Source organism: Chanos chanos, chromosome 12, assembly GCF_902362185.1.
Source record: "Chanos chanos chromosome 12, fChaCha1.1, whole genome shotgun sequence".
Classification (NCBI taxonomy): Eukaryota; Metazoa; Chordata; class Actinopteri; order Gonorynchiformes; family Chanidae; genus Chanos; species Chanos chanos.
Window position 1 is genome coordinate 12,524,581 of NC_044506.1, and position 25,757 is coordinate 12,550,337.

At 41.3% G+C, this 25,757-nt stretch overlaps 5 protein-coding genes across 5 annotated transcripts; all 5 read right to left on the minus strand.

Annotated features, from left to right (window-relative positions):
- Positions 1-6,150: 6,150 nt before the first annotated feature.
- On the minus strand, positions 6,151-7,772 carry LOC115824661 (glutathione S-transferase A). Its single transcript, XM_030788416.1, has 6 exons — positions 7,545-7,772; positions 7,237-7,302; positions 7,050-7,155; positions 6,769-6,887; positions 6,597-6,679; positions 6,151-6,457 (listed from the first exon to the last, which is right to left on the minus strand). Exons 1-6 carry the CDS (start codon positions 7,710-7,712, stop codon positions 6,325-6,327), a joined length of 675 nt encoding a protein of 224 aa, XP_030644276.1. The 5' UTR covers positions 7,713-7,772; the 3' UTR covers positions 6,151-6,324.
- A 2,065-nt stretch (positions 7,773-9,837) lies between these two features.
- LOC115824663 (glutathione S-transferase A-like) lies at positions 9,838-11,503 on the minus strand. Its single transcript, XM_030788419.1, has 6 exons — positions 11,288-11,503; positions 10,932-10,997; positions 10,742-10,847; positions 10,471-10,589; positions 10,232-10,314; positions 9,838-10,061 (listed from the first exon to the last, which is right to left on the minus strand). Exons 1-6 carry the CDS (start codon positions 11,453-11,455, stop codon positions 9,929-9,931), a joined length of 675 nt encoding a protein of 224 aa, XP_030644279.1. The 5' UTR covers positions 11,456-11,503; the 3' UTR covers positions 9,838-9,928.
- An 831-nt stretch (positions 11,504-12,334) lies between these two features.
- Positions 12,335-14,853, minus strand: LOC115824656 (glutathione S-transferase A). The gene is made up of 6 exons (XM_030788412.1): positions 14,628-14,853; positions 14,274-14,339; positions 13,719-13,824; positions 13,368-13,486; positions 13,171-13,259; positions 12,335-12,877 (listed from the first exon to the last, which is right to left on the minus strand). Exons 1-6 carry the CDS (start codon positions 14,793-14,795, stop codon positions 12,745-12,747), a joined length of 681 nt encoding a protein of 226 aa, XP_030644272.1. The 5' UTR covers positions 14,796-14,853; the 3' UTR covers positions 12,335-12,744.
- A 3,978-nt stretch (positions 14,854-18,831) lies between these two features.
- Positions 18,832-21,584, minus strand: LOC115824657 (glutathione S-transferase A-like). Its single transcript, XM_030788413.1, has 6 exons — positions 21,336-21,584; positions 20,993-21,058; positions 20,412-20,517; positions 20,059-20,177; positions 19,862-19,950; positions 18,832-19,568 (listed from the first exon to the last, which is right to left on the minus strand). The coding sequence occupies exons 1-6, from the start codon at positions 21,501-21,503 to the stop codon at positions 19,436-19,438; spliced, it is 681 nt and encodes a 226-aa protein (XP_030644273.1). The 5' UTR covers positions 21,504-21,584; the 3' UTR covers positions 18,832-19,435.
- Positions 21,585-22,322: 738 nt separating this feature from the next.
- Positions 22,323-25,198, minus strand: LOC115824658 (glutathione S-transferase A). Its single transcript, XM_030788414.1, has 6 exons — positions 24,944-25,198; positions 24,590-24,655; positions 23,881-23,986; positions 23,548-23,666; positions 23,353-23,441; positions 22,323-23,205 (listed from the first exon to the last, which is right to left on the minus strand). Exons 1-6 carry the CDS (start codon positions 25,109-25,111, stop codon positions 23,073-23,075), a joined length of 681 nt encoding a protein of 226 aa, XP_030644274.1. The 5' UTR covers positions 25,112-25,198; the 3' UTR covers positions 22,323-23,072.
- Between the last annotated feature and the right edge of the window lie 559 nt (positions 25,199-25,757).

The window sequence follows — 25,757 nt, forward strand, 5'->3', positions numbered from 1 at the left end:
GTGTCCACTGTGGCTATTAAAGCCAATTTATAAATGATATCACTGCATTCACCACGCCCCTTTTAATCGGTACACAAATGTCACGTTACGAACAAAAAACATGACACAGCAGTTATGGAAACAAGGGGTTGTGTCCTGTGGCGTTCAGATTCAAAGTAGTGCAAATAAATGGTATATTCTTCATCTTATTATCTGTAAACTCTGTAAACTTATTTAGTGTAGTGAAGTTAACCACAACAAACTGTGTTATTTCTACGCTCTCTCACTGTGTGTGTGTGTTTTAAACTCTGGCCATTTGGGCTGTCCACTTGCCGTTAATACAAAGAGGGGATCACAAGGCTTCCGCGTATGCCTTCCGCATTTGAAGTCTGCACAAGGGTTAAGATAATATTTGCAGAGTGCAGAGTGACACAGCATTGAGGATGGTACTGATTTTTTATAGAGGTATATCCATACCCGTTCTGAAATCTTTCATTCCCATTGTTTTTAAATGTGTAGTCGCTATAGGCTTTTTATAACGGGTTGTACAACAGTTTGCGTAAGACTGTTATGGGAATGGGGATATGGGAATTCTTTAGGAGAGAGACTAGTCACAAGGAGAAAAAGCAGGCTACTTTGCCGCATGATCACTAGTTAAGAATTTAACGGTGGTTCTATGAATGCCGTAGCTATAGCCTATGAATATTATCCCTTAAGCGTAATGTGGATCGAGTCTTTATACCAACAATGCATGATGTACCTCATGCTATAAATCGCGTTGCCCCACATACGTCCCCGGAAAACTTCTCGCGGTACAACCCGCATCGTCCGGGTGACGAGTAATTCTGGCGGTCATTCGGAATTCATAGAACTACAGTTATATTCGTAACTAGCGTTCTCTGTCATGCCTTCTGGCATAGCCTATATGAATGACCTATACAAGCACAGTCAGTAGGACGAATGTGCCCTGCGAAGACTGAACTGAATCTGAAAGGATAACAGAACTTAAGCCTTTAGGCATGGCCACATTTGACCCTATAAAACCTTTTAAATGTAGAGGGGTTGGACCATGTTGCTGCCACACAAATCTCAGAGATTGGGATTCCTCTAAGAGTAGCCCATGGTTCAGAAAGGCTCCTGGTGTTGTGGCAAACAACACCATTTGTGAGAGAGGCACCTGTTGCTTTATATGCAAGAAAAATTACTTCAGAAACCCAATGTGAAAGCTCAGTTGATTGGTTTACAAAGGATGGGGACAGGACTTTCAGTAGAAAAGATGGCTTTGGCCATAGAGTGATGAATGACACCAGAAAAGACTGACTTCCATCTCAAGCACTTTGGGCTGACAGAAAGTGCATGTAACTCACTAACTCATTTTACAGAGACTACAGCCAATAAAAAAGCAGTTTTCAAGGAAACCCATTTCAAGTCTGCCTGAGCCAAGGGCTCAAAAGAGGCAGTACATAAGGATTCCAGCATTTGGTATAAGTCCCATTGGGGGCTGCAAGGGGCTCTGTATTTGCAAAGGCACTGTGCACCTTTAAGAAAACTACAGGTCAGACTATGTGAACCAATAGTTGTACCCCCCACTTTTTCATGCCTGGCAGAAATCGCAACACTTTCACAGTAGAGGGGGATTTACCTTCATCAAGAAGCTGTTGAAGAGTCCTCAGTACTAAAGGCAGTGAACAATGTGTTGGTGAAGTTCCTGAAGTATCACACCAGTTAGCAAAGAGTTTCCATCGGTTTGCCTGCAACAATCTCCTTTAAGGAGCCCTTTATATTCAATAGTTTTTATAACTGCGGGGTCACAGTCTAATTTAAGTTCGCTGGACCCAGAGGCCACATGCAGAGCTGGAGGTGTTCTGGGCAAGGATGCCACACCTTGCCCTCCATCTGAGTGAGTAGATCTGCTCTCTGAGGTAACTGCCGTGGAGTTCCCTGCAGCAATAAATGAAGTAGTGCAAACCATGGCCTTACTGGCCATTATGGAGCTACTAAGAGAACCTGATGGTTGGACTAGCGGATTTTAAGTAGCACTTCTAACAGAATTGGAGGAAAGGCATACAGTACGCAGTTCAGCCAATCGTGTGCTAGAGCATCCAAGCCCATTGCTCTGTCCTTGGCTGCGCAAGAGAACCACTTGCGACAGTGTCTGGACTCCTTGCTGGCAAACAGATCCACCAATGCCTTGGTACAATGGTCCCAGATCTGTTGTACAACCTGTAAGTTCAGCCGCCACTCCCCTCCTGAGTTGAGCACCCCTGGCAGGTGAACTGCCTTGAGTGAAGCTAGCCTGGGGAACATCCATTTCAACAGGCGATGTGACAAGCGTAAAGCAGGCAGTGAATGTGTTCCCTCCTGATGATTGATGTTGTACACTGTCATCATATTGTCTGAGCGGATGAGCACATGGCAGCCCCAAAGCACGGGCAGGAAGTGTCTGAGAGCTAATTACTCACTCTTAGCTCTAAAAGATTTATGTGTTCTTTTGCCTGCTGTTGGCTCCATGAGCCACGGAGTGCTCTGTGTTGCTATACTGCACCCAAGGCTGTGAGAGAGGCATCTGTGGTAACCACCTCTCTGCGCATGGGCGTTAAGCCCATCTAAACCCCAGATGTCAAAAATGACCGCTGTCACACATGAGGTGTAGACATGCACTCTTAGTTGAGGGGAGCCAGTGTATTCTTGTCTTGGACTAGGTTGAGGCTGAGTTGAGCTAACCATATCTGCAGAGGCCACAGCTCTAGAAGACCCAGTGGTGGAATCTAGCCCGCCACTGTAAGCATGCCCTGAAGGCATAACAGCAGCCTGAAACATAGTCAGCACCCCTGACAAACCTGTGCAAATAAAGTCATGATGTCCATCACGATGTGCCGCGGTGATAAGGTGGCTGTCATGTTCTGTGAGTTCAACATCATGGCTATAAATTGAATTGTCTGGTTTGGAACAAGTGAGCTCTTTTCCAGGTTGACATTCAGACCCAGTCTAGTGACATGCTGCTGTAGGGTAGCTATGTCTGCGAGGCTGTGATCCTGTGTTGGGGATTAGATAAGCCAATTGTCCAAGTAGGGGAGGATTTTCATGCCCACCTCTATCAGAGGGGGCAGCGCCGCCTGCATGCATCTCAAAAACACTCTTGGAGCCAGAGACGGGCCGAACAGTAGGACTCTGAACTGGTCGAGAGGGCCCTGGACGGCAAAACAGAGAGAGCAACAATGGGCCTGGCTGATGGGGATGTTGAAGCATGCAACCTTTAAGTCAAGCGTTGTGAACCAGTCCTCTGGGGAGATTACTTTCTGGACATCTGCGGTATGTAACATTTTGAATGGTAGTCTTCTCAAGTAACAATTTAGTCCCTGCAGATCCAGGACTGGACGATAACCACCGTGGTTTTTTGGAACAAGGAAGTAAACTGAACAGAAGCCATCAAACATCACAGAACTCTCTACTTCCTCTATGGCTCCTTTTGTTAAAAGGCCATTTATCTCTTTTGGTAGGGCCAGAGACTGAGCTGAACTTTTTACAATTGTTGGCCTGAGGCAGGCCCTTGGAGGGGGCCCTGACGTTGTTGTAAGAACCCATGGGTCCCGGATTATTTCAGCCCATGCAGCCAGTTTGGACTCTACATACAGTCCAACCGTCTGCCCTTGGCCCTCGGCGGGGGATGCGGTTGGGCTTTGCGCCAGCGTTAGTGGGGGCGCAGCACATTGGGGGTGACTGGCGATGAACAGGGGCTGAGTCCCTGGAAGTGTGTCTGTATGCCCTGCGCATAGGAGGTGTAGCACTTTGTGGCAAAGGGCGTTCTTGCCATGGTCACGGACATTACGGTTTCTGAAAACACACATTGTCTGTGACATGCCTACCAGCTGTCTTCGTGACTCAGACACAAGAGCCCAATGTTCTAAGGCATTCTTAGCCGCTGGCCCAAACAAATGATCAGGCACAAACGGAAGCTCCTGCAGTGTAGGTCTGCATTCATCTGGCAATAAGGTTCAGGAGAGCCAGACCTGGCAGCAAGCATGCACTAGAACCGCCATGAGACAACCCAGCCCTTGGGTAATGAAGCCCAGTCCATGGAGTGTTGCCTCAACTGCCTCCCTCACAGCTGGATCTGCATCTACCTGTTGTAGGGATGATTCTACTACTAACAGGAGGTGAGAGATAGTATTGTCAATTCAACCAATCCGTGCTGCATAGTTACAGGCCCTGATGATGTCATCATCTGTGCACCTGCATGCCTTGCTAGGGCAACGCACCTGGGGCCATACTGCTTCATCTGGGGAAACATCCAGGGAAGCAACACAGATATCCACTGAGGGCATCTGATCTAGCCCAAACTGAGAAGCATTGGCCATATTTCCCATGGCGCGTGCCATGGAATTGGGGTGGGAGTGGGCTGCCGCCGTTTTGAAAGCAGATTGAAGCTCCTCGACACAGGCATCACACTTAGGGATGAGGGCAGAAGAATGTGGGACAAAGAATGTTGCAGCTCATGTGCAACTAGGAAATCGATTCCAAACGTGAGAAGAATAAGAGGACGCATGACGTGCGACAATGCTATTTATAGCATGAGGTACATCATACGTGACTTTGTTGGTATAAAGACTCAATCCACGCTATGCATAAGGGATAATACTCATAGGCTATGCCGCCTCTGGTGGTCACGAGGCATGAAATAGAACTTCTCATTCTTAGCAAAATTAGGCACTGGCTTCATTAACAGCTTTTTAACAATTTCACTGCAGCTCAGTTGAACTGCTAAAACTGTCATGGAATAGTTGAGACGGGTCATTGATTTCCACTGAGTTTACCTCAAGTAGCTTAATTAAACATCTCTCACGTTTCTGAAAAACAATTATGCTTGCACGGTAAATAATAGAAGCTTAATTCCAATTATGCCTGTGCACACTGTATAAATCAGTTTATTTGATAGAAATAAAAGCTGTTAGAAGACCCTAGTCTAAAAACTGAAACTGTAACATAAGGGGAGTCTTCTTTGTGGCATTTGGTGACTATAAAGCTTAAAAAGAATGATTAGAATATTGGAGCAGGTGCAATGCTAGCATCTGATTTGACTGAGAGCACATAGATGCTAGGGTCTGTAGTTGTCATGTCCCAAAATTTGCTACACAGAAAGTGTGCAGATTCAGATTCACTCACAATTATACATTCAAAGCACTCAAAGAGACCCCAACAGAGACAGCCAGTTTGCATGTAGATGTAGGTAAAGTGCATTTGCATTGTCGCCTTGCCACTCATGGGGATTATAATATATGGATATTTCTGCAAGAACTGTGTATTTAAACATTCTCTGAAATTAACCATATTGACATACAGTAATTAAAAAAAGCTCTTTTATAATGTAATGTCACATGTAATTTTGTCCCAGTACTCCTTTCTATACAGTGTATGCAATACATATTGTATGGCAAAGGTTAGACTATCTCAGGTCTTTCTAGGTTGAGGGTTGATTCTGAATGACGTTTGAGACTAAATTGTTTTGTTGGTTTGTTTTTCATGCAGACAATCAGATAACAGATTTTTCTACACACTCTCCGAGTATCGTAATCTAATACAAACTCTGGAGAAGTGTTCGTGGCACTACAAGCAATCTAACTTTTTAGAGTACCTTGTAACACTGTCCAGTACTATAAACTTTTCCTTATTACATCAAAATGTCCAATCAACATTGGATGCCTTATTAATAAATGTCACACTGCTTTGATTTTGTATTGAAATGCAAAGTTGTAAGCACCAAAAAATAATTTTAAAGTATGCTGAAAAACTCTCTTAGAACTGACTGGAGGGCCACTCGGGAGCCCAGATCAAACTGTGAAATAAACAGTGACTATATTTTGGATGAAATTCAAGTGATGAAAACATTTCAATGGACATATAGAAATTTACCATGTTTTACAGAAACAGTGCACTTTGTACTGTTATCTTCTCACATCCAATCTGAGCACTGGCCAATATTAGTGTATCATATATTGCTCATGAAGCTGAAAGCAGCTTCCCGTATTCGTTTATAATACTCCATAATGGTAGAAGACATCTTTTCAACAAAGACCTGTGTGGAAACATGGTATTAAACCTATAAAAGGTAACTAATTTTGAAATTGTAATGCGACAAGAGAAAGAAGGACAAAGTAAATACAGTCATGAAGAAAACATCTTCTCAGCTTTATTTTCTCAGCAAGGAGCTACAATAATAACTTCTAACTTTCTATCATAATCACAAAACTCTTAACATTAAATTACTTTAAAACAAACAGCAGAAGTAAAAAAGACTGTAAAATGATATAATATCAGTCAGAAAACATCCTGAAGCCTTATTGACTTTCACAGGTCTTTCAGCATGTCCATTCCTGGAGGGTTATTCACCCAGTGTGGGGGCCATGTGGCTTTAACACTGGGACGATCCTTCACCTGGTTGTAATACCGAGTCAGACTGGGATGTTTCTCTTGGGACAACCTGTATGAATTTTTTTCACATCTATTAATATCTTCAGCAGCACCTTCAAAAATCTGTTATTTACACATTACTTTATTTTCCAACACAGCTTCTGCTATGACAAATCAAGTTTGTTGGTCTCCAAAAATAGCGTTCTTACCCAAAACGCAGGATAATAGCAATCAATGGGAAGAAAACAACATCCGCCATTGAGAAGTTCTTTCCAGCCAGGTATGGTCCACCCTAAAAATTCAAGTGTAATAATGTCAGCAAATACTTTATTCATATCTGTTCATGCCCGTGAGGATCCCAGTTTAGTTCTGCGGTAATACCTTCTGCAGGTAACCCTCCCAAATTTGCAGCTCTGCAGCCAGTGCCTCTCTGTTTCTCTTCACAGCAGAATCATGTCTCTCTGCCTCTGGTACTCGCATAGTGTACTGGGCAAGATCAGCTGTGTGCGACAAATGTCATATATCACCATAGATATTTTTGTACTAATGAAAGAGAACTAGATAAAGAAGGACTTCATGTCCAATTATTGTTATAAATATATAAGATAAATACTGAACACAAATGATTCAGTGCATGTAGATTTTTGTTTACAATACCATACCAAGTCTCTGCTGCAAGTTCAGTGCCTCCAGTGCGCGTTGGTACGTCAGAGCCTGTTCCTGTGCACTGTCGGGGATCAGCTTGTTCCCACTGGATTTGAACTGACTCTGTTATGTTTTGGAGAAAACAAGTTAGGCACAGTCTAAGTCATTAATCTTGCTGAAATGTGTTCAGTGCTGTCTACCTACCTCCAGGTACAGACAAGCTGCAATAGACTCATTCACAACGTTATTTCCATGCTTGAATGCAGGGACCTGAAAAAGAATTACAAAGCTCAGTAAGGCTTTAATAATTTAAGGTATGCTGTATGCCGCTCTGAAGCCAGACGTTAGTGTGTGGCACATTTTGGGTGTACAGGAAGCAATCGTAATGACCTACTTTGGCTCAAGGTTTTCTTGTAGTGTAGAAGTGGAAAAATAAACATGTGATGTTTTTCTCCCATGTGGATGTAAATATGCGGCAAACAACAGTGAAAAACAATCTCAATGTCACCCACCTGTCCTCTCGGGTTGATATCCAGTGTCTCTTTCCCTTTGTGCTCTCCTTTCTCCATAGACAGCAGCTTCTGATTATAACCCTTCAGGTTTTTCTCTTCCAGGGCAATCAGGACCCTCCAGCATGGAGGAGATCCAGAAGACCAGTGCAGTGTCATATCCTGGGCCATGTTTCGTTAAAGAAGTTAAAAATTTCCAGAAGTAAAATCAAATGCAAGTATTCTGCAGTCGATTCGACTCTGAACAATTGCCAGGAAGGTGGTGCTTATTTATACCTGCGTAGGTATGTTTACATTGGACACACCCTCATTTGAAAATACACGGAGGCATGACTCAGCACCTGAGGAATCCTCACGTAGCAGTCACTGTTCAAGGTAACACTAGAAATCTTTACCTTATTTGTTTACATGTGTGCGTGTGTCTGTGCAGGGGCACCATAAGGGGGGGGGGGGGGGGGGGGGGGGGTGTTGTTAGGACAATTCCAAGGGCCCTGCACTGACAGGGAATCCTCATAGAGCACTATTAATGACACTATTAAGGTTTGGGGAGCCCAATATTATATTCTTTCATAGGGCCTAAAATTTCTAGCAGTGTCCCTGTGTGTGTGTGTGTTTACAGAAGTTTGTGTTAGGAATTAAATCCAAACCCATTCAGCTTGTACAGAAAATGTAAATTGCGTGAGAGAGACCTATAGGCCAGTTATCACAACTGGTTGTTAAACAAAAAATGCAGATAAGACAACTGTAATTTGGCACCACCTTAAACGGAATTCATCTCTGTTAAGCTACAACTGGTTGAACGGCTTTTTCCTCTCTCATGCAAGACATTCTCTTCTTATCTACCACGATGAAAGACGCTCTGCCACACTGAAATGCAAAGACGGCAGGCACGCCACCGTTTACACTGAAGTGTAAAGGTGTAATTTAAAAAAATGCATCCTGCAAAGTATTGATGACAGTGCCAACTGCTGTTTTCTCAATCCCACAGTGATGAAGCAAAACAGTCTGAACTTTGAGATAGTGCCTTGAGCTTGGTCACATTTTGCAAAGCATAGATTTGAATGCGCTTGTTCATATGCAAATAAAAGCTTGTAGGTCAGTTTTTGTACAGCACTTATTTGGATTATCATTCATATTGAAGCACTAGTTAGCTTTGAGACATTCATTTTTATAGCACCTGCCAATGTAGAAAGGCAGGTCCTATAAAACTGAATGCGTCATAACTATGAGGGCAGAAGAGTTCAGACTTTTAGAGGGCAACAGAGTTCATAGTCTTTCTCTCCGATGTCCAATCTGATCACAATGACATTGCACTGAAGTGGTTCCTGTCATTAGAAATTGTATCACAGTACAATCCCTTGTCTTATATATATAAAGATTAAAGTGTTGAATCAGGTATATGAGTGAATAACTACAGTGGAAAGCGAAAGTTTAAACTATTATACTACAATTGTGTTATTATGCATTGTCTCTTATCTATGTCTGTTATTTGAGGCCATCACAATTTCCTCAGAGGACATACCCAGAAGAATCTCCAGGCAATTATGTGGGACAGTGGAGAATTTTTGGTTCTCAATGCATAAAATGAAGCATTATTTACTAATCATCCTTCAATAAGATGCATGAATGTAATTTAATTTGATGTCATTAAATCTATGTAAACTGAAACATTATTTAGATTTTAGAAGTGTTAAAGATTTGTATGTAGTCAACTTTCCAAACACAACCCTGGAAGTGACTGCAGCCTTGAACACATTTGTATTGTCCTGGTTTGACCTTGTTTACTTTGGCTCTACACCACAGAACAAAGTCTCCAAAACTTTAAAGTCAGCCCTAAGACTTGCACTGCAGCTCTCAGTCTGAACCCCTCTCTTTGTTGATGAATCATCATTCAAGAGAAAAATCATATGGTATACACGCACACACACACAGTGTATATATATATGTATGTATGTATGTGTGTGTGTGTATATATATATATATATATATATATATGTGTGTGTGTGTGTGTGTGTGTGTGTGTGTGTATATATATATATATATACACACATACATACGTACATACACACACACACACACACATATATATATATATATATATATATATACATACACACCCACACATACACACACACATATAGTAGATACAGTCTATTCACTGTTAGTATGCTAAACTGTAACATGTCGCAGCAGGTAACTGAATGTTCCAGATGACAGAGATTAGCAGAATCATGCAATTCATTTAAACGGTGCATTTATTTAAATATATGGGACAGAACAAGTTCCTTGTCAAAATGAAAACAAAAGCCTGTAGATTTTGTAGTCTAGCAAGCAAGATCAGTTCTCTGTACTGATAAGTGTGAAAGTCACCAAACTCCCTGGATCCTTCACAGATCCTTAAACAGGTCCATCCCCTGAGGGTTCTCCAGCCAGTGTTTTGGCCAAGTGGCCTTAATGCTTGGTCGCTCCTTAGCCAGATTATAATACTCTGTCAGTTTGGGATATCTTTCCTGAGATAATCTGTATGGGACAAGGGAGAGTTTTCCAGATATTTCAATCTCTCTATGGTGCTTAATTATAGAGTTAATAATTCATGTATCCATTCATTTATCTATCATTTTGTTCTCCAAAGCCACATTTCTCAATGCAATATCACATTTTTGGTCGCTCTCAAAGAGCAGCCTTCTTACCCAAGGCGCAGAGAGAAGGCAATCGGTGGGAAGACAATAACGTCAGCCAAGGTGAAGTTCTTTCCAGCCATGTATGGTCCTCCCTAAATCCATTAGAAAAACAGTATGATGACTTGACAAAAATATGTTAGGCATTTATGGTTAGCTTAAAAGATGTATTGAAATGCTTTTGAACACCTGTATAGTGATGATACCTGTAAAGTCTGCTTATATTCATGAAAGCTATTCTGCATAATTACCTTGTGCATGTAACTTTCCCAAAGCTTGAACTCTGCAGACAGTGCCTCCCTGTTTCTCTTCACAGCTGAGTCATGTCTCTCCTCCTCTGGTATGCGACGAGTGTATAAGACAACATCCGCTGTAAGCAAAAAAAAAAAAAAAAGATTATTAGTGTGAGCAAAGCCATCTTAAGTGGCGAACATTCCTGAGCCTATTTGAGCAAGCACAGTTGAATGTGCATACAAGGATGAAAATAATTCCTGCACATGTCTGGAGCCCACTAAATCATACCAAGTCTCTGCTGCAAGTTAAGGATCTCAATCATACGCTGGTACATCAAGGCCTGTTCCTCTGAACTGTCCGGGATCAGGCTGGGCCCCCTGGACTTGAACTGACTCTGTTTTGGAGAAAGAGATTAGGCTCACTCTGGAAAGTCATTGGCAAGTTTTTCAACAACACATTCAATAACTTTTTTACTTACCTCCAGGTACAAACAAGCTGCAATAGACTCATTCACAATGTTATTCCCATGTTTGAATGCAGGGACCTGCAAAATAGTCGCTGAGTTCAGAATGACTTTGCATTCTTAAAACTGAAAACATGGCAGATACTTGGCACTATGCCAGGTGCATTGTACAACGTCATTCAAAGGGAGAAGGAGAGACATATTTCATCTTTTATTTAAGCAATTTGAATGGTGACAAAGAGACAGTCTGAATTGAATTTTTCTGCCTTCCCCTATACCATTAGACTACTATAATTCAGAGAATACAGGAGGGTGAATATGCATAGTAATCTTTGTTTAGGAATGGTTTCTTGGATCTCAGTGGTACCTACCTGTCCTCTTGGGTTAATATCCAGTGTCTCTTTCTCCTTTTGCTCTCCTTTGTCAAAGGACAGCAGCTTCTGATTATATCCTTTCAGGTTTTTCTCTTCAAGAGCAATGATGACCCTCCAGCATGGTGGAGAACCAGACGCCCAGTGTAGTGTTATGTCTTTGGCCATGTTTAGTTACAGAGGTAATACTGCTGTGAGCAATATGAATGCGAGTGAAGTGAGATATTCTTGACTCTGAACAGTTGCAGTGTCCACTGTGGCTATTAAAGCCAATTTATAAATCATATCACTGCATTCACCACGCCCCCTTTTAATCAGTACGCAAATGTCACGTTACGAACAAAAAACGTAGCATGACAAAGCAGTTATGGAAACAAGGGGTTATGTTGTGTGGAGATCACATCAGAGTAGTGCTAATAAATGGTAAATTCTTCATCTTATTTTCTGTTAACTCTATGGATGTGAAAGTTCAAAAATGTGTCAACAACTTTTTTGTTCCATCTACTGGATGATTCCGATCTGGTCAGTCTGACCCTGCTTTCAGAGTTGCCATGGAAACTTTTTTCAACTTAATCATTTTTCGCAACATAGTCACCAGTGTCCCCTTAGATGAGGTCCAGTGATACCTTGTGGATTTCCAGAGAGTGTCTAACTCCTGTTGGGTCTCTTATTGATCTTCTATAGCAGAATAGAACACACCCCCCTCGTGACGTCTGGCTATGTGAAAAAAGAAAATTGCTTAGTGTAGTTGCATACTGCAAAGCAGAACCATTCAGGGTTGAAAAAAGGCAGTGCTGATGATGCAATCACAATAGCTGGAATATGTCAGTACTAGTTTTCAAATACAGACAAGTGTAATATCCACACTACACACTATAAGACTGCAGAGCTCTCGTGTCAACCGTGGAATTTTATTTGATTTTTAGACAATCATTCCGATAATAGTGATCTTACAGGCACAGAAATACTACTGGCAAGACGTGAAAGTGCAAACGCTCAAGGCATGCTAACACAATAACATAAACACTGTCTGAGTGCAAAAGGGTAATCAGTATGATCATTTATGATTTATTTTTGCTGTTGAAAAAATGAAATCACTTTAAGCATTGACTTTAACATAAACTGAAAAGTTGAGGCCACAGACAGCTCAGTAGCAGACAATAAAAGGCCTGAGGAAAGCAGTTAACTAATACTTTACTCATACATACTCAAACATATGCCAGAAGGGCCAGTCAGATTTGGTTACAGTTCAGAAAAACAGACAAACAAGGAAACAGTCTGAAAAAAAACTAGGATGAATCCAGCATAAACAAGGGCAAGTACTGTTACAGTAAAGATTTGAGTAAAACTGGCTGTGTATGCAAGTGTTTAGTTAAAGAGAAGAGCATGTTGAAGCAGACACGTTATTTCCTAACAGTACTAAAGCTTGCTGATTCCTACAGGGCAATTTTGGGCCTTCACAGATCCTTTAGTTTGTCCGTTCCCTGAGGGTTCTTCTGCCAGTCCTTGGACCAGATGGCCTCCACACTGGGACGCTCCTTCACCAGGTTGTAATACTCTGTCAGTTTGGGATATCTTTCCTCAGATAATCTGTAGGGGACAAAGAAGAATTTTCCAGATGTTCCAGATATGCCAGTCTCTCTATGGTGCTTAGAGTTATTAATTCACACATCCATTCATTCGTCTATCATTTTGTCTATCATTTAAGCCACATTTCTCAATTTAATGTCACATTTTTGGTTACTATCAAAATTGGGAAATTTCTCTCTGGATGCCCTGAATGATGAGAAAACAAGTTTTATTATCAATACATTTTGCCATTCACTGACTGCTCTTTGTTTACTGCCTAATATCATGAAGAAAAGAGGTTTTTGATTTCCTACCCATTACGGAAGGCACAAGCAACAACAGGGAATCCTACAACGTCAGCCATTGTAAATTTTTTCCCTGCCAGGTAAGAACCTGTCTCCATCTACGAAAGAGAGAGAACAGTTTTCAAATTAATGAGATGAAAACATCTGTCAAGCTTCTGATGCAGGAGAGCAGTGTTTATACATCTTTTTTGGTTTTTGTTCAGTACCTTTTGCAGGTAGTTTTCCCATAGCTGCAATTCGGCAGTCAAAGCCTCCTTATTTCTCTTCAGAGCAGAGTCATGTCTCTCTCCCTCTGGCACAAAGTACTCATAGTAAGCGACATAATCTACAAAGAATAACCATTTACATTATCATCATCATCTGCATTTAAAGATTTAACATGCTTGATGGATTATGTATGAAGACCTGCATTTGAAAACTAGTTTACTTACTTTCAAGATACCCAACAAATAAATGACTAAAGAAAAGTTTTCTCTTTTTTTTTAAATATATTTTTAATAAAAACAAGAATTAATAAACATGGATGAATCTGAGCACTTGTGACCAAAATCTCATACACAGCTTCTCTTGAAAGGTGGGAATCTCAAACATGCGTTGATACATCAGGGCCTGCTCTGCAGCACTCTCAGGGATCAGCTGAGTACCCTGGGACTTGAATTGACTCTGTTAGGTCACAAACACAAATTACAAACACAAATCTTGAAGTGCAAAGTATTACTCCTGAGGGAACAGACACAGGACTTTAAGGTGTCATGTTATACTAAGGGGTCGAGAAAAAGAGAAAACGTGTAGTGCAAAAAAGTTTATTTCCCCACTACAAGTAGCTCTGAGCCACGCCCACTGACACTACAGTCTAAGGACACGTGTTCATCAGGGGTCACCGGGTCATTGGAAATTTCTTATAGGCTACATATACAGTCAGATTCCCTTATTTTCACTATCCTGGCACTTTGTTTCAGTTGTTAGTGTGTTTTGCATAACAACTCAATCCAATGTACAAGAGAGTATTTTGTACATATTTGGATGTGGTGTTTATGTCACTTCATCTTAAGCACAGAAACAAATAAGCTTCACTTCTACACCCGGTACATTATGCGAATAAGAACCCCTACCTCAAGATACATGCAAGCGGCATATGAATCATTAAGGATCTTGTCTCCATGCTTGAATGTAGGAAGCTGCAAAAAAAAAAGAGGTGGGAGAGTTGAGAGGAATTACTGTGTGAAAAGCTAGTTTTTTTCCACATGTTGTCCATGCCTACTGAATTCCCTGTTCAAATTCCAACTCGCATCGTAATAGTATACTATTTGGCGCTATAATGTAAGGCTACATGGCTACCTTTTTCCGCAAACTTAAAAAATAAGTAAGCCTTGAAACTCAGTGTCTCGAGGTGAAAATGCACAATACATTGTATAAAGTCTATCGTTTGAGACCATGCATGATTTAATTTTAGCGGTAAATGTTACCTGCCCCCTTGGGTTAATGTCCATGACTTCTTTCGATTTATGCTCTCCTTTCTCAAAGGACAGTAGTTTCTGATTGTAACCCTGAAGGTTTTTCTCCTCCAAGGCGATCATGGTTCTCCAACAGGGTGGGGAGCCAAAACCCCATAACAAAGTCATGTCCTTAGCCATGTCAACTATCAAAAATGTGTAGACTTAGAGAAAGCTAGCTGACTTCTGTCTGACTGCGCGTTGCAGTGTGCACTGTGGCTATTAATGTCAACTTATTATAAATGACATCATGGATTTACCACGCCTCCTTTTAATCTGTGCACAAATGTCACGTTACGAACCAAAAACACAGCATGAAACAGCAGTTATGGATGCAAGGGGTTATGTAGTGTGGAGTTCACATCAAAATAGTGCAAATGACAAAATCGTTATTCATGTCGGAACCAGTGATGTTAGAATGAGGCAATCAGAAGTTACAAAGGTCAACATAGCTAGGACTTGTGACTTTGCCAGAAGGATGGGCCGGCATCGATTGCCTCTGGCTCTCTACCAGCTAGGGGTAATGATGAAAGATATAGTAGATTAGTGCAAGTGAATCACTGGTTGGTGCAGTTTTGTGCAGATTAGGGATTTGGTTTTATAGATAACTGGCCCTCCTTCTGGGGCAGACCTGGCTTGCTAAATGTGGATGGCCTGCACCCTAATGGGCATGGCACCACTGTTTTATCAGGCAACACAGATAACAATAATAATAATAATAATAATAATACATTTTATTTGTAGAGCGCTTTTGATGATACTCAAAGTCGCTTGACAAGCATAAAATAATCAGTAGAAGAACATAATCATAAAAAAAAATAAGAGAAAATAAGAAAACAATAAAATAAGAATTAAATGTCAGAGGCATTTGACTTAAAAGTTGTAAAATCAGTGCAATACAAGGGTATGAAACACAGTTTAAAAGCAGTTCGAAAGAGATGAGTTTTAAGGAGGGATTTGAATACTGATAGTTCAGTGCAGTCTCGGATGTGTTGGGGGAGGGAGTTCCAGAGGGAGGGGGCAGCAGTGGAGAAGGCTCTATCGCCCCAGGTCCGGTGCTTGGTCCTGCATGGTACTGCCAGGAGGTTCGCATCAGAGGAACGGAGACTTCGGGAAGGAGCATGGAGATGGAGCAGGTCGGAGAGATAGGAGAGGGCCTGATTGTGGAGGGCTTTGAAGGTGAAGAGTAGAACTGTGAACTGGATCTGTTGAGGGACAGGAAGCTAGTGGAGTTTCTGAAGGACCGGGGTGATGTGATCACGGGAACGAGAGTGGGTGAGCAGGCGAGCAGCAGAGTTCTGGATGCATTGAAGTTAAATGTTTGAGTCAGGTATGACATATGTCACTAGAGCAGGCCAAGTCGCAGGTGATTAGAGAACCTGCAAAGGAAAAGCCCTCAGAGGCTGCTGAGTCCCATGAGTCAATGATTCCTCTCCTCCGCCATAAGGTTAAGATTAATATGACTAGTTATTCATTTAGTGGACAGGCTTCAGTGGAGACCACTTCCCTCTCTAATCCTCCTGGTCCTCACTGTGCCTCAGTTGCACAACATAACTTGCACTCTGGTTATCTCTCTGACAGCAGCAGTTTGGCCTTTCCCATTAGTATACTCTTACGCCCACGAAGGTCACCTCAGTCTATAGTCAGACGGACCTTATCTCGCAACACAACTAGTTCAAGTTCCGCTGACCCTTTCCTCTGATTTGATCGTTGTAAGCCCGATAACCCTGAGGTTAGGTTTTATTAATATTAGATCTCTCTCCCATAAGGCTTTGCTGGTCAGCGATCTGATCACTGATCTTAGCCTTGACGTGATGGGTTTGTGTGAAACTTGGTTGGAGCCAGATGTTTTACTCCCTTTAAATGAAGCTTCACTCCCCCAACTATTCCTTCTCTCATGCTGCTAGAGCAGCAAATAAAGGTGGGGGCGTAGCTCTAATTTATAACACTGAATTCCTCCTAACATCTTTAGCTTACCGAACTTCGAGGTGCTCTCCATGAGGCAATCCTGCATACCTCATCTTTCCTTGAAGAAGTGCTCTTTCACCCAACGTGGCCCTATAGTCAGTTTCTCGATGAATTCTCTGAAATCCTTATAATGGGGGATTTTAATATCCACATCAATAACAATTCTGATTCTAAAGCGTTCACAGCTATTATAGAGACTTTTCGCCAGTTTGTCCACGAGCCCACTCATTCCAATGGCAATACCTTACATCTTATTCTAGCTCGTGGCCTAAATGTCCCTCATGCAGTTTTATCACCCTACTGCCCAGCTCTCTGACCATTTTCTCATTACCCTCCAGGTTTAATGCGGCGGCAGCTATGAACCACGGTAGAGACGACTGACAGGGAGGGGAACTTACTGCCCTTGTAACAGTAGCGAGCACAGTACTGCGCAGTGAGTATACCTCATTCCCATCCGGGTCATGGCACCAATGTAACTGCTCTGCGTTGTGTTTACCACTGGGCTCGGACCGGCGACCCTCGGGATGGGAGGCGGGCGTGCTAGCAAGGAGGCTAAAACCCACAGACTCTAGCGTCAGTCGCTAGTACGCCTCTTAAGGTGTCGGGGGAGTAAGGTATACTCACTGCGCAGCACTCTACTCGCTCGCTACCGTTACGCCGGTTCGAGCCCAGTGGTAAACACAACGCAGAGCAGTTACACCCTCACCTCTTTCAATGATCATCAAGGGTCTGTGAACGACTTGACGGGCAGTATAAACTGTACCCTCAGTAATGCATTAGATATGGCAGCAGTAGTACCATACGATAAAAATAGGCGTAAGTATTTAACACCCTGGTTTAATTACTGTACCCACGTGCCGAAGCAGGCGTGTAGAAGATTAGAACGAAACTGGCGTGCCACTAAACTAGAGGTCTTCCGCCTTGCCTGGCATGATAGCCTGCTATTTATAAACGCGTCCTCTCCACGACCAAATCCGCCTACTACTCAAAAATCATTAATCTCAACAAAAATAACCCGAGGTTCCTTTTTGATATCAAAACTGACCCAGAACCACTCCCCTCAATCTAGCCCTATTACAGCAAACGATTTTGTTAAATTTTAAGCCTGTCACTTTAGACGCCCTCTCCAAATGGGTGCACTCCGCTAAACCAGCCTCCTCCGTGCTTGACCCCCTACCTCCTAAACTTTACATAGAACTTTTCTCGGTCCTCGGCCCAATAATCCTCGGCCTTTTAAATATGTCGCTTAAGTCTGATGTTTTTCTCAAGAGCAATGATGACCCTCCAGCGTGGTGGAGAACCAGACGCTCAGTGTATGTCTTTGGCCATGGTTAGTTACAGAGGTAATACTGCTGTGAGCAATATGAATGCGAGTGAAGGGGGATGCACTTGACTCTGAACAGGTCAGCTGTGGCTATTAAAGCCAGTTTATAAATGATATCACTGCATTCACCACCCCCCCTTTTAATCAGTACACAAATGTCATGCTACGAACAATAACGTAGCATGACAAAGCAGTTATGAGGTTAAGAGGTTATGTCGTGTGATGATCACATCAGAGTAGTGCTAATAAATGGTAAATTCTTCATCTTATCTGCTTTCTGTTAACTCTATGGATGTGAAAGTCCTTATCATTTCAGCGAATGCCATCATTTTATTGGATGTACACGCAAGATTAGCACCGGACTAAAATCATTCGAAGTGAGATCGCTAAAAGTTGCCAGATATCCAGTATCCTAACGTACAGCACAACTTTTCTCAAAGGTATGTTTTTTGATGAGTAACAGTCCAAAAATGTGTCAACAACTTTTTTGTTCCATCTACTGGATGATTCCGATCTGGTCAGTCTGACCCTGCTTTCAGAGTTGCCATGGAAACTTTTTTCAACTTAATCATTTTTAGCAACATGGTCACCAGTGTCCCCTTAGATGAGGTCCAGTGATACCTTGTGGATTTCCAGAGAGTGTCTAACTCCTGTTGGGTCTCTTATTGATCTTCTATAGCAGAATAGAACACACCCACCTCATGATGTCTGGCTATGTGAAAAAAGAAGATTGTTTAGTGTAGTTGCATACTGCAAAGCAGAACCATTCAGAGTGGAAAAAAGGCAGTGCTGATGATGCAATCACAATAGCTGGAATATGTCAGTACTAGTCTTCAAATACAGACAAGTGTAATATCCACATTACACACTATAAGACTGCAGAGCTCTCGTGTCAACCGTGGAATTTTATTTGATTTTTAGACAATCATTACAATAATAGTGATCTTACATGCACAGAAATACTACTGGCAAGACGTGAAAGTGCAAACGCTCAAGGCATGCTAACACAATAACATAAACACTGTTTGACACAAAGGTAAACACTGTTTGAGTGCAAAAGGGTAATCAGTATGATCATTTATGATTTATATCTGTTGTTAACTGTGGAAAAAATGAAGAACAGAAATCACTTTAAGCATTGACTTTAACATAAACTGAAAAGTTGAGGCCACAGACAGCTCAGTAGCAGACAATAAAAGGCCTGAGGAAAGCAGTTAACTAATACTTTACTCATACATACTCAAACATATGCCAGAAGGGCCAGTCAGATTTGGTTACAGTTCAGAAAAACAGACAAACAAGGAAACAGTCTGAAAAAAAACTAGGATGAATCCAGCATAAACAAGGGCAAGTACTGTTACAGTAAAGATTTGAGTAAAACTGGCTGTGTTTGCAAGTGTTTAGTTAAAGAGAAGAGCATGTTGAAGCAGACACGTTATTTCCTAACAGTACTAAAGCTTGCTGATTCCTACAGGGCAATTTTGGGCCTTCACAGATCCTTTAGTTTGTCCGTACCCTGAGGGTTCTCCTGCCAGTCCTTGGGCCAGGTAGCCTTCATACTGGGACGCTCCTTCACCAGGTTGTAATACTCTGTCAGTTTGGGATATCTTTCCTCAGATAATCTGTAGGGGACAAAGGAGAATTTTCCAGATCTTCCAGATATGCCAGTCTCTCTATGGTGCTTAGAGTTATTAATTCACACATCCATTCATTCGTCTATCATTTTGTCTATCATCTAAGCCACATTTCTCAATTTAATGTCACATTTTTGGTTACTGTCAAGTTTGGGAAATTTCTCTCTGGATGCCCTGAATGATGAGAAAACAAGTTTTATTATCAATACATTTTGCCATTCACTGACTGCTCTTTGTTTACTGCCTAATATCATGAAGAAAAGAGGTTTTTGATTTCCTACCCATGATGGAAGGCATAAGCAACAACAGGGAATCCAACAACATCAGCCATTGTGAATTTTTTCCCTGCCAGGTATGAACCTGTCTCCATCTACGAAAGAGAGAGAACAGTTTTCAAATTAATGACACGAAAATATCTGTCAAGTTTCTGATGCAGGAGAGCAGTGTTTATACATCTTTTTTGGTTTTTGTTCAGTACCTTTTGCAGGTAGTTTTCCCATAGCTGCAATTCGGCGGTCAAAGCCTCCTTATTTCTCTTCAGAGCAGAGTCAAGTCTCTCTCCCTCTGGCACATAGTACTCATAGTAAACGACATCATCTACAAAGAATAACCATTTACATTATCATCATCATCTGTATTTAAAGATTTAACATGCTTCATGGATTATGTATGAAGACCTGCATTTGAAAACTAGTTTACTTACTTTCAAGATACCCAACAAATAAATGACTAAAGAAAAGTTTTCTTTTTTTTTTTTTTAATATATTTTTAATAAAAACAAGCCCTAATGAACATAAATGAATCTGAGCACATGTGACCAAAATCTCATACACAGCTTCTGCTGAAAGGTGAGAATCTCAAACATGCGTTGATACATCAGGGCCTGCTCTGCAGCACTCTCAGGGATCAGCTGAGTACCCTGGGACTTGAATTGACTCTGTCAGGTCACAAACACACAGTAAGCAACAGTGAGACCACAGAGAGGAAAGGAGGGCAGAGCTAATGCTACCTGATAGCTTGGCTCAGACCATTTCAACAGTAAGGAGAGCAGTATGTAATACACATAAAGCATGTAAAGGGCTCTGTGTTTTTTTGTTGTGTTATGTATTAATCCTGAGGGAGCAGACATGTTATAGTAGGAGAATGTGTTTTCCCATGACAGACAGGTAGCTCTGAGCCACGCCCCGACACTTACAGTCTAAGGACACGTGTTCATCATGGAGGACTGGGTCATTAAAACTCTTCTATGGACTACATATGCAGTCAAATTCCTTTATTTTGACTATCCTGGCACTTCGTTTCAGTTGTTAGTGCCTTTTGCAAAACAACTCAATTCATTGCACAAGAGAGTATTTTGAAACAAATAAGTCTCACTTCTACACCAGGTACATTATGCGAATAAGAACCCCTACCTCAAGATACATGCAAGCGGCATATGATTCATTAAGGATCTTGTCTCCATGCTTGAATGTAGGAAGCTGCAAAAAAAAAGAGGTGGGAGAGTTGAGGGGAATTACTGTGTGAAAGGCTTTTTTGTCCACACGTTGTCCACGCCTATTGAATTCCCTGTTCAGATTCCAACTCGCATCGTAATACTCTATTTCACTCTATTGTAAGACTACATGGCTACCTTTTTCCGCAAACTTAAAAAATAAGTAAGCCTTAAAACGCTGTGCAGCAAGGTGAAAATGCACAATACATTGTATAAAGTCTATCGTTTGAGATCATGCACGACTTCATTTTAGTGGTAAATACCTGCCCCCTTGGGTTAATGTCCATGACTTCTTTCGATTTATGCTCTCCTTTATCGAAGGACAGGAGTTTCTGATTGTAACCCTGAAAGTTTTTCTCCTCCAAGGCGATCATGGTTCTCCAACAGGGTGGGGAGCCAAAACCCCAAAACAGAGTCATGTCCTTAGCCATGTCAACTATCAAAAATGTGTAGACTTAGAAAAAGCTAGCTGTCTGATGGCTCGAAACTTCTAGACAAGGAGTACCGTTAGTTTTGTCCCTGTGTCCCTTCCGTAATGTAATCAGGGTTGGATGCCTTGCAACACGCCCACTTTTCAGTGCGAGAAGCCAAGGAGCGTGTAGAGATGTTAGACGCACCGCTATCACGTATCATTTTGAAAAGCTGAATAGTCTCGCTTTTCAATTTGGTATTTCTGCTGCGCTGAAGCAAAACAAGACGTTGTTAAATCAATATTTATTTTCTCATACGGAAAAGGATTGGCTAACTGGATTGATTTAATCGACCTTGTTAAATGCAAGTAAGGAATGACGTTTGCTTCGACAGCAGAACACAAAGAAACGAATACGGTAATGACCTTATTCGGCAGCCTTTCAGTATTTAGGATCTGTTTGAAAATCACTGGATATGGTGATCCTTAACGGAATTATATCGAGGTGCTCATTCATTTGAGAGGGTTTTGCAGGGGCTATCTTTTAGGGCGATAACAGTGGATTGGACAAAATTAAAGAACATGACAAAACAACCCGAGAACATTTGTCCCCTATGTCAACGCCAAGCAACACGTGTTAAAAGAGTACATGAATACACCGTACATTTATATCACATATGGCTTTTTGTCCCTTTGTCTGTAACTGGTTTACGGAATAGCACTACATTTGAGGGCTTTCATACACTCTTCTACTGAAATTACAACAAAAAAAGCCCTCCACAATAAATGAGCCTTACCTGAAAAGAGGAACTTGCTTAGGAAACACAATAAAATTGCAAGGTTCTTGTGTTAACTGTGCCATTTAATTTTATTCTCAGACAGTGATTACAATAACATACATCTTGGTGACAGAGGAATGAAACAAAAAAGACATAAAAGTGCAAAGGCTCATGGGATGTTACTGCAAAACACAGTTTGACACAAAGTTAGAGTGTTAAAGATCACAAAAATTTTAAAGTTAGTCTTACAACCAGTTATGATTAATTTCTACACTACTGACTTCTATATAAAGTGAAACATAGAGGTCAATGTCCGTCTAATAGATTGAGGCCCAACACTCAAATGTCAGAATGGCCAATCAGACTCTGTCTAACTTCAGTCAATATCATTTTTATTCATTAAATTGTGTTATTGTCAGGCGTCATGCTCTGTGACACAACAGAAAGCTTCAGATCCTCTCCAACAATTGTTCTCCAACTATGTTATCATAAGAAGTTTTCTCATCTCAAAGGTTCAGCTGCCTGTACAAATTTTCAAACTAATCCTGGTCTACACTGCATCTTGATAAGATGATCCTTATTCAGAATATTTAAGGCTAAACTCTTGTCTGAGAAACCAGTCTTTTGGGTTCTGGCCAGAAATAGGATATTCTGTTAGAAACTCAGAAATACAGACAAGGAAAAGGTCTGAAAAGAAAAAAATTAAAAAGGACCCTGCATTAACTGAAGTTGGTAGTTGTAAAGTAAGGATCTGAGTGTACATTTTTAACAGGACTGAAGTTTGCTGCTTCCTACAGGGCCACTTTGGGCCTTCACAGGTCTTTTAGAGTGTCCATTCCCTTCGGGTTCTCCAGCCAGTGTGGAGGCCAGCTGGCTTTAACGCTGGGTCGATCCTTCACCAGGTTGTAATACTCACCAAGTCTGGGAAATTTCTCTGGGGACAGCCTGAATGAAGACAGAACAGGTCTTGTTATCAATACGGTTTATTGAATACTTCTTTCAATTCAGCATTATCGATTCATTTTGCCATTCACTGATTACTGTTTGTTTGCCGCTGGGTGTCGTAAAGACACCAGGTTTTTCATTGCTCACCCAAAACGGAAAGCATAGGCAACATTAGGGAATCCAACAACATCAGCCATTGTGAATTTTTTCCCTGCTAGGTATGAACCTGTCTCCATCTAGGAAAGAGAGAGAACAGTTTTCAAATTAATGAGGTAAAAACATCTGTTGTTAAGTTTCTGATGCAGGAGAGCAGTGTTTATAGATTTGGTTTTTGTTCAGTACCTTTTGCAGGTAGCTTTCCCATAGCTGCAATTCAGCGGTCAAAGCCTCCTTATTTCTCTTCAGTGCAGAGTCATGTCTCTCTCCCTCCGGCACTCGCCAGTTATAGTAGATAACATCAGCTATAAACAACAGCGGTACATTTCTTTACCATTGTATTCTTCTATGGATTGGCCTGGCTTCATGTACTACGTATGAGCACCTGCATTTGAAATCTTGCTTTCTCACATACAGGGTGCTCAACAAATACATGACCAAACGAAGTTTTCATTTATTTATTTTCAAATAAAGTAGATCTGAATGAAAATAAATGAGTCTGAATGTTGTCACTCATACCCAGTTTCTGCTGCAGGGTGAGAATCTCAAACATGCGTTGATACATCAGGGCCTGCTCTGCAGCACTCTCAGGGATCAGCTGAGTACCCTGGGACTTGAATTGACTCTGTCAGGTCACAGATACAAAGAAAAACAGGGCTTTCTCATCCATGGCAACTACAGTAAACAACAGTGAGACCACAGACAGGAAAGGAGGACAGAGCTAATGCTACCTGCTAGCCTGGCTCAGAACATTTAAATAGTACAGAGAGCAGTATGTAATACACATACAGTATCTAGGACATCTAAAAGGCTCTGTGTTTTCTTAACGTGTTAAGTATTAATCCTGAGGGAACAGACACAGGACTTTAAGGTGTCATATTATAGTTGGGGGTTGAGAAAAAGAGAAAAGGTGTAGTGCAAAAAAGTTTATTTCCCCACTACAAGTAGCTCTGAGCCACAACCCCTAACACTACAGTCTAAGGGCACGTGTTCATCAGGGGTCACGGAAAAAAAATTTATTGGCTACATATGCAGTCAGATTCCGTCATGTTTACTATCCAGAGAATTTGTTTAATCTGTCAGTCTGTTTTGCATAACAACTCAATCCATTGTAAAGAGAGTAATTTGTATATATTTGGATATGGCATTTTTGTCACTTCATCTTAACCACAGCTAAAGACGTTCAACTCTTATATATTATGCGAACATTTTGAACGATGTTCCCTACCTCAAGATACATGCAAGCAGCATATGATTCATTAAGCATGTTGTCTCCGTGCTTGAATGCAGGAAGCTGTAAAACAGAGAGTCTAGATGAAAGGCATTATCCTTACGATGGAAAATGTATGAAAGGTAATATTTTTCATGTTGAATGGCCTATGCAAATTGCAGCAAGCAAGATAAGAGTGTTATTTAACGTCAATACTCAGGCGTGTCATAAGTGCACATAATGACCCTTTATCCGCAAACTTGAAAAATAACCGGGCTTTCATAAACAATTCAGCAGGGTAAAAATGCGCAATACAGTGTATAAAGTCCATCGTTTGAGATCATGCACGACTTAATTTTATAGGTATGTTACCTGCCCCCTTGGGTTAATGTCCATGACCTCTTTCGATTTATGCTCTCCTTTCTCAAAGGACAGGAGTTTCTGATTGTAACCCTGAAGGTTTTTCTCCTCCAAGGCGATCATGGTTCTCCAACATGGTGGAGAGCCCGAACCCCAAAGTAATGTCATTTCTTTAGCCATGTTAGCTATCAAAGATGTGTAGATTTAGAAAAAAGACTGATTGTCTTCTGTGTGACGGCGCGAAGCTTCTGGACAACGAACGCTAACGCTATATTTGTGCCTCTATTCTTCCCGTAATATCATCCTTTCGACCAGGATTGGGCGATGTGCGATTTTAACACGCCTACTTCTCAAAGTTGCCAAGAGGTATGTGCAAAGGGAAAATTAGACATATTGCGCCACCTGCTGTATTAAATGCAGTCAGTTTGAGAAATAAACTTCTGTGTGTTTTTCAGCAAGTAGTCTACTCAACATCTGATATGCTGGTGCTAGACGAAATTACCGCGAGATAATGAAGTTTTGTAAGTTTATATGGCATAAAACCATAATGCATGAAACGACATACGGGAGGGAGTGATCGCACGGAGTGCACGGAGGTATCCTAGAGGCAGACGAGGGAAGATGTGAAATACTGTATTGTGCAGTAAATTCAGGCATATTGGTTGTATCAGATAATTTCGTACGCGCAATCAGTCAAGTTGGTATTTTAAAGCAAAGCAAATTTGTGAGCATTACTGTTTTCAACAAGGACAAAGTAGACACGGAAGACTACTTTAAATAAATGAGTGGCCTCAGAGAAAAAACGGGTTTATTGTATGATGTGAAT

Bases quoted from the DNA above. Each gene is read 5' to 3' on its own strand.
- LOC115824656 (XM_030788412.1), bottom strand. From the start codon at position 14,795: ATGGCTAAGGACATGACTTTGTTATGGGGTTTTGGCTCCCCACCCTGT. The intron at 13,260-13,367 runs GTACTGAACAAA...TCTCTTTCGTAG, and splicing joins GGGAAAACTACCTGCAAAAG to ATGGAGACAGGTTCTTACCT. The intron at 12,878-13,170 runs GTAGGAAATCAA...TGTCCCCTACAG, and splicing joins GCTTGTGCCTTCCGTAATGG to ATTATCTGAGGAAAGATATC.
- LOC115824663 (XM_030788419.1), bottom strand. From the start codon at position 11,455: ATGGCCAAAGACATAACACTACACTGGGCGTCTGGTTCTCCACCATGC. The intron at 10,848-10,931 runs GTAAGTAAAAAA...TCTCCAAAACAG, and splicing joins CAGCTTGTTTGTACCTGGAG to AGTCAGTTCAAGTCCAGGGG. The intron at 10,590-10,741 runs GTATGATTTAGT...TTTTGCTTACAG, and splicing joins TAACTTGCAGCAGAGACTTG to CGGATGTTGTCTTATACACT.
- LOC115824658 (XM_030788414.1), bottom strand. From the start codon at position 25,111: ATGGCTAAAGAAATGACATTACTTTGGGGTTCGGGCTCTCCACCATGT. The intron at 24,656-24,943 runs GTAACATACCTA...TCTGTTTTACAG, and splicing joins ACATTAACCCAAGGGGGCAG to CTTCCTGCATTCAAGCACGG. The intron at 23,667-23,880 runs GTATGAGTGACA...TGTTGTTTATAG, and splicing joins CACCCTGCAGCAGAAACTGG to CTGATGTTATCTACTATAAC.
- LOC115824657 (XM_030788413.1), bottom strand. From the start codon at position 21,503: ATGGCTAAGGACATGACTCTGTTTTGGGGTTTTGGCTCCCCACCCTGT. The intron at 21,059-21,335 runs GTATTTACCACT...TTTTTTTTGCAG, and splicing joins ACATTAACCCAAGGGGGCAG to CTTCCTACATTCAAGCATGG. The intron at 19,951-20,058 runs GTACTGAACAAA...TCTCTTTCGTAG, and splicing joins GGGAAAACTACCTGCAAAAG to ATGGAGACAGGTTCATACCT.
- LOC115824661 (XM_030788416.1), bottom strand. From the start codon at position 7,712: ATGGCCCAGGATATGACACTGCACTGGTCTTCTGGATCTCCTCCATGC. The intron at 7,156-7,236 runs GTAGGTAGACAG...AAAACATAACAG, and splicing joins CAGCTTGTCTGTACCTGGAG to AGTCAGTTCAAATCCAGTGG. The intron at 6,888-7,049 runs GTATGGTATTGT...TGTCGCACACAG, and splicing joins GAACTTGCAGCAGAGACTTG to CTGATCTTGCCCAGTACACT.